The sequence below is a fragment of the Erithacus rubecula genome (assembly GCF_903797595.1).
Source record: "Erithacus rubecula genome assembly, chromosome: 18".
Lineage (NCBI taxonomy): Eukaryota > Metazoa > Chordata > Aves > Passeriformes > Muscicapidae > Erithacus > Erithacus rubecula.
In genome coordinates this window covers 150932-157472 of record NC_136670.1, presented here as the reverse complement: position 1 = coordinate 157472, position 6541 = coordinate 150932, and the positions used below count along the sequence as shown (strand labels likewise).

The following is a 6541-nucleotide window of genomic DNA, read 5'->3' as shown; positions in this document are numbered from 1 at the left end:
ACCAATGCCACACCTGAGACAAACACAGGGACAAGGGCAGCGATGCCACACCTGGACCCCTGGTGGCCTCTCCAGGCTGTAAGGACACACGGCCCGGCTCAGCCTCAGGTGGGTTCGGGCACACCGGGACGGGCTGTGTCCCACAGGGCCGTGGCGGGCTCGGGCTAGCGAGCGGTGCCTACGGAGGTGCTGCCGCCACGGACCGGTCCCTTCTGGGCCGGGGTCGCTCCCGCTCGGTCCCTCAGCCGGTCTCGGGCACGCCCCACCCCCCCTCCCCTCAATGGCGGCGCATGTGGGCGCTCTTACCTCCCGGCCGTTCGGGGGCGCTGTCCCCAACAAGCGCAGCCGGCGCCCCTCTGTCCCACGTGCGCCCCGCCGGAAGCAAAAGCGGCGGCACCTCGTGGTTCCGGCAGAGGCGATCGGAATCACCGTGGTCAGTTCTTGTTTCCGTTCTCACTTCAGCCTCCTTCCCGGCCCTGAACCCCCCAGTTCCCGTTCTCCTCACATTCTTGGACCCGTTCCGGCTTCTTTCCTGGACCCAGCTCCGTTCCCGTTCTCGACCCCCTTCTTAGTCCCGTTCCCGGCTCCATTGCCGTTCCCATTTCCGGTCCCGTTCCCATTTGCGGCCCTTTTCCCATTCCCGTTCCTGCCATGGCGGTCCGCGCCAGCTTCGAGAACAACAACGAGCTGGGCTGTTTCGCCAAGCTCACCAACGCCTATTGCCTCGTGGCCATCGGTGGCTCCGAGAACTTCTACAGGTGAGGAGGCCCTGACCCGGCCCGGCCGGTCCGGCCCCGCCCAGCTCTGCCCGCGGGGCCCTAACGCGGCGCTTTCTCCTTGCAGCGTGTTCGAGGGGGAACTCTTCGGGACCATCCCAGTGGTTCACGCCTCGATCGCCGGCTGCCGCATCATCGGCAGGATGTGTGTGGGTACGTGAGGCGGAGGGAGTTTCGGAGGGTCAGGGAGAGGTCACGGGTTCGGTCGGAGCCGCTGAGGGTCGTTTTAATGCTTCGAGTGTGTGGGGAGGAGGAAGGATGATCTCAAAGGTCTTTTCAACCTGGCTGATTCTGTGATGGACGTAAGGAAACAGAAACTCTCCCGGAAGCCGGGGTGGGAGGAATGTTGGCTCTCGGGCCCAGGGAAGCTCTGCTGCTCCTCAGAGCTGGCTCGTGCAGGGAGAGGCATTACCGAATGTAAAAGTCAGGGAGAAGCCTTTCACGTGTCTCTGTCTGGTGAAACCCTGTTAGGTTAGAGCAGCTTCTTGCTTATTTGTTCCTTTTACAATTCAGTCGTGCTGCCAAAGTCACACAAGCAGTAGCACCGGCCTTTTGTAGGGCAAATGGCATCTTCATGGGAGTTCATTGTAGAGTGTCTCACTGAGAGCCTTGGGCCTCTTTTAGTCCTGTTGGAAGAGAGAAGGGAGTAAAGATAGTGTCATTCACCCAGTGTGCTTCAGCCTGGTTTTTCCTTTCATGTAGTGCTGGTTGTTTTTATATCTCCTAAACTGAATTCTGGGCTTGGAAAGAACACACACAGAACAAGAGCAGCTCAAGCCATGTGTGAACAGGAGGGAAGTGCTAACACACCCTGTGGAAACATTCTCTTAATTCTGTTTTCTTTTCCTTTTGTCATTTTAGGGAACAGACATGGGCTGCTGGTCCCGAGCAGCACAACAGACCAAGAGCTGCAGCACATCCGCAACAGCCTCCCGGATTCTGTGCGGATCCAGCGCGTGGAGGAGCGGCTGTCAGCTCTGGGCAATGTCACCACTTGCAATGACTATGTGGCTCTGGTTCACCCGGATCTGGACAGGGTATAGGGCTCTAGGACACTCCCACATTTCGAGTGAGGCTGGGAAATGCTGCCCACGCTGAGGCTGGAATTGTTCCCTGCAGCTCAGCTGTAGGGAATGTGCTTTGAAGAAGGGAAGGAATGGGGGGTCCTGTGTATCATTGGACAGGACAAGGGGGAACAATCCTCACTGAAAGTGGGTAGGGTTAGGTGGGATATTGGGAAGAAATTCTTCCCTGTGAGGGTGGGGAAGCCCTTCACAGGTTGCCCAGAGAAGCTGTAAGCCCCATCCCTGGAAGTGCCAGGTTGGACTGGGCTTGGAGCGACTTGGTCTGGTGGCAGGTGTCCCTGTCCATGGCAGGGGGTAGGATGAGATGAGTTTTGAGATCCCTTCTACCCAAACCATTCTATGATTCAGTGATCATTGGGTGCAGTCTGCTTTGGGTGTGTAAAATTGAGTGAATTAGAGTGCACATGTCTAATAAAGAGTGTAAGGAGGAGTGCAGTGAGGACCACAGAAGGAGTTATGAGCTACAGCTGAGTGAGCCAGAGCGTGTCATAGCTGAAATAGATCATGGATGTGCATCATTACAGGGGTCTGAAAGAAAAATAGAAGGTTCTTGTATATGAGTTAAATAAGGGTAGAGGAGACAAAGTCACTCCTGTTTTATATCTGAGAAGTGATACCTTAACAGCATTGAGAGAGATGTGTTGTGTGGCTGCAAGTCCTGACAGTGTTTGCTTCCAGCTTGTGATAAAGGTGATGAAGAAATGGGACTTGGTGGCGGGAGTGTAAAGGGAAAAATAAGGGGAAGGCTTTGCACTGTATGTTTTTCTAAGTAAAAAGTAAAGTAAGATGGCCAGAGAGAGAGAAATCAAAATAATTCACAGTAAAACCTGGGGGAGATTGTTAGAGTTATTAGAGTTATGATAAGCATAAGACCATTTTTTCTCAGTGGTTTCGGAGCAAAGACAATGGGTTTGCTGAGAATTGATGCAAGTAAAGAATTCCCTATAGAGAGAGGGATTTGGGCATTTCTCAGCAAAGGCATGAGGTTGTGTTCATAGTGACATGTGGAGTGTGGAACTTGGCTGTGTGTGTTATCATGGCTGGGTTGCAAATAGGCTGTGCAGTGTGGGAGGCTTCCAGCTGGGGGCTGTGTGCAGGAACAGCTTGACTTCCCACTTGACAATACCATTTAGCCAAAGGCTTTATCCTCCTTTCATTTGCAGGAGACAGAAGAGATCCTGGCAGATGTGCTGAAGGTGGAGGTATTCAGACAAACGATAGCAGACCAGGTGCTGGTTGGAAGTTACTGTGTTTTTAGTAACCAAGGAGGAATCGTGCACCCTAAAACTTCAATCGATGACCAGGATGAGCTGTCGTCTTTGCTGCAGGTTCCACTTGTGGTAAGGCATTTGTGGGATGTTTGCTCCTCCCATTCTTCTCCAACTCAGTTGCAATGTTTCTCCAGCTCAGGGGCTCCCAGATACTGTTTTCTGTGAAGTGATTCTGAGTGGGAGGTGAGGAGAAGACTTGAAACAAGTCTTCCAGACAGTTTCCTGTTTTTCCTGAGTCTGAACAAGCCGCTCAGTGCTTTTAGCTGCCTTCTGAAATGTTGCTCTGCTGGGATTGTGCACATTGTGCAGATACAGAATGTAGGGCTGTTTGTGGTTTGGCTGAAGCCAGTGTTTAAAAAGATAGGAAACTCCTGTGCCTCCTCAGTTGGATGTATGAATGCTGTTATCCTTCCTGCTGATTGGATTCTCTTTCACTGAACGCCATACCAGTTTCTTACCAGAAAGTAAAGGCTGTTCATTAATAATTTTATCTGGCATCTTCAGAACTTTGCTGGTGGCAGAGTTCCTCTCTTCAGTGGTGTGAGCTGAGCCCCCCAGCAAAGACCTGTGCCAGAGCTGTGTGAGGAATTGTGCCACCTCCTGCTCATGGCTGCTGTGTCCTGGCAGGCAGGGACGGTGAACCGCGGCAGCGAGGTGATCGCAGCGGGGATGGTGGTCAATGACTGGTGCGCCTTCTGCGGGCTGGACACCACCAGCACCGAGCTCTCCGTCATTGAGAGCATCTTCAGGCTCAACGAGGCTCAGCCAAGCACCATCGCCACCAACATGAGGGATTCCCTGATTGACAGGTAGGGAGGATCTACCTCTGGGCAGAATCATGATCAAAAGAAGCGAGATTTTATTATAAAAGCAGCTGGTTTTGCAGTTGATCTATCTGTTTTAATTACAATTTTTTCACTTCCTCTCCCCTTTTGTTGGTTACTGATAACAATTACTCACTGGGTTGTGGAATGTTTTGTTGCAATGAGAATCCTTTCTGTGAGAACTAATATCCTTTTCAGCTGGCACATTTTCTTTCCTAACTGTTCAGTGCTCAGCTATGATATGAATGGGCTTTTTAAAAACAAATCTTATTTTAAAAGTTAAAATACCAGTGACTCTGCTTGTCATCTTGGCTTTTGATCGCTGTAGTTATTAACTGCTATTTCAAATGCTTGCTGTAACCATTTCTGGAGCCAGAAAGACTGTGGAATTTGTCAGCTGCTGCTGCCTTAAACCTCGTATATTTAAAACTGCTAAATTGAAATTTTTAAAGCCTTTTTGTTAAAGGCTTTGCCCAAGTTACTTTTTAATGTGAGGCAGGTATTGTTTTCTGTCCGGAGTGGTAATGATATCTATTCATTAATGTATGCAAATATTTTTCATAAGCAAATGTTTTTACATTTAGGCATAAGGACATATAAATGTCCTGTAGGAACTGGTTTTGGGCCTTGAGTTACAACCCTGAGGACCACTGATGTGGTACTGAAAGTGTGTTCCTGAACTACCTGAGCATTGTTACTTGGTTGCTGAGTTCTCAGCCACAATCTGGGAATTGTTTATGGCATAAGGAATTCCTTCAGTGGGGAACCCTTTGAAGAATTCTTTGCCCTGTTAAAGTTTGGGTACAAAGTCCTGATGTCTCTGAGCATATCAGAACTGTAATTAAACCTGCTTTGAGCTGTTGATCATTACCTGGGCCAGGCTAAATGTACATTTTGCCTTTGCCAGCCTGAGATGTCTGTTCCCGTGGCTGGCTGTTAGCAGCCACAACGTCTTGCTTCCCTCTTTTCATAGGTCTTTTCTTAGGAAGGGAAATTTCTCCTGGGCCTTTGTAGTAGAAAGGTGAGAACTGACTGAAGCTGGTATTTTGAAATGCCTTTTGCACTCTGGCACAACTAAACCTTCTTTCTGTTTTGTCTTTTAGCCTGACATGAGCAGTGTCGGTTCCTACTTCCAAGAAAGCTCCTAAGGAGTGAAGTGTTGAGCTGCACTTTGAATTACAGACATCCAGACCTTCTGATGATGTTTCTGCAGGCTTGGCCCAAGGGAGAAGCTACAAAACCAAATTTTTGTTATCTTTTGTAAACTGTTACCACAAAAACTGACAAATAACATGCATAAGATACAAATAAGGAATGCTCTCTATCCCTTTGCTTAGTTCTTCAGCTCTCTGATTTTGTGATGCCTCAAATTTCCCCATAATATTTACTCTTGTGGCTCTTGGTGTTGATCACTAGAGATTATTTTGCTTTGGCACTCTCTGTGCTGCCCTCTCTTTCCACACTCCTGCTTGAGTGGTGTTTCTGCTCTAGGTACATGTAAGACCCCTTTGTATGTCCAGTATCAAAAACACAGTAGTTTGCTTGCAACAAAATAATTCAAAAGTCATCACCTGCTCTTTTGCCCTGACTTGTAGCTGTTCCCATGGGATGGTGATTCTGAAATTATAAGCTTGGATAAAAACTGGGGTTTTTCAGTGTCAATCCAAGTGCTTTTAACAACAACAGTGTGGGAGTCCCCAGACCAATATTTCACCTGGTGTCACCTGTGCTGCTTCTGAGGCACCTGCAGGAGGCCCAAAAGGCACACTGTTGCCAGTGGGCTTAATTTGTCCTGCAGGAGTTCACCTCCTACAACAGGAAACTCTTAGAAAGCAAATCCCAACAGGTTTGGACCCTCTCATCTGGAGTTACCTTGGAGACAAAGGTTAAATAACCAGGGTCCTAAGCAGTCAGTCAGAGGCTACAGGTTTGAGAGCTTCCTCATGAAGAGCTGTCCCTGTGCCAGATGGAAAGCAGCCGTAGGTGCTACTTTCAGGCATAAGATTGTAATGTCTTTCTACACAGTTGTTGCTCAGTGATAGCTTATTTCAGCTGCTTTCCTGCTTGTCCATTAAGGGTGCACTGAAGGCATGGAAGTGCCTCCATTTCTCATCCTGAGGGTAAGAGGAAGCTCTCAGTTGTCTCCGCACAGTTGCCTTGCTCTCAGCTGGGTTCTCCTGGGGAATGATGACCTGAGATGAGCATGAGCATGGGCAGAGCTCTTTTCAGCCCTGGTGCTTTGGGCTTTGTAGAAAATAGAATAAATTTCCATTTTTGTTTTACCATCTGGATGTTCAGGGAAGGCTTTATAAGATTTGGCTGATATAAAAGGTTACTCCTTAAACTTCAAAATAAAGAATGCCATGATCATTTATGATCAGATATCAACCCTTTCATATCATGCACCACCTGTCTTGGCCCTGACTCCAGTGGTCCTCCTCTCAGCCTGCTATTTAGAGGGAGAACCTGCTTCTCTTTGGCCACCTCACAGGACTCAGCTCTTGGGTGGAGCAAATGTGATTCCTGTCTTAAATGTGGGTGTGTGGGAATTCTGAACAAAGAAAACAAACTATAATAAAGAATGG

The 6541-nt window shown here is 48.7% G+C and overlaps 1 protein-coding gene across 1 annotated transcript; it reads left to right on the top strand.

Annotated features, from left to right (window-relative positions):
• Positions 1-386: 386 nt before the first annotated feature.
• Positions 387-6241, top strand: EIF6 (eukaryotic translation initiation factor 6). Its single transcript, XM_079321318.1, has 6 exons — positions 387-758; positions 844-929; positions 1638-1813; positions 3025-3201; positions 3760-3941; positions 5060-6241. The coding sequence occupies exons 1-6, from the start codon at positions 652-654 to the stop codon at positions 5067-5069; spliced, it is 738 nt and encodes a 245-aa protein (XP_079177444.1). The 5' UTR covers positions 387-651; the 3' UTR covers positions 5070-6241.
• The last annotated feature ends 300 nt before the right edge of the window (positions 6242-6541 follow it).

Bases quoted from the DNA above. Each gene is read 5' to 3' on its own strand.
- EIF6 (XM_079321318.1), top strand. From the start codon at position 652: ATGGCGGTCCGCGCCAGCTTCGAGAACAACAACGAGCTGGGCTGTTTC. The intron at 759-843 runs GTGAGGAGGCCC...TTCTCCTTGCAG, and splicing joins GGCTCCGAGAACTTCTACAG to CGTGTTCGAGGGGGAACTCT. The intron at 3,202-3,759 runs GTAAGGCATTTG...GTGTCCTGGCAG, and splicing joins TGCTGCAGGTTCCACTTGTG to GCAGGGACGGTGAACCGCGG.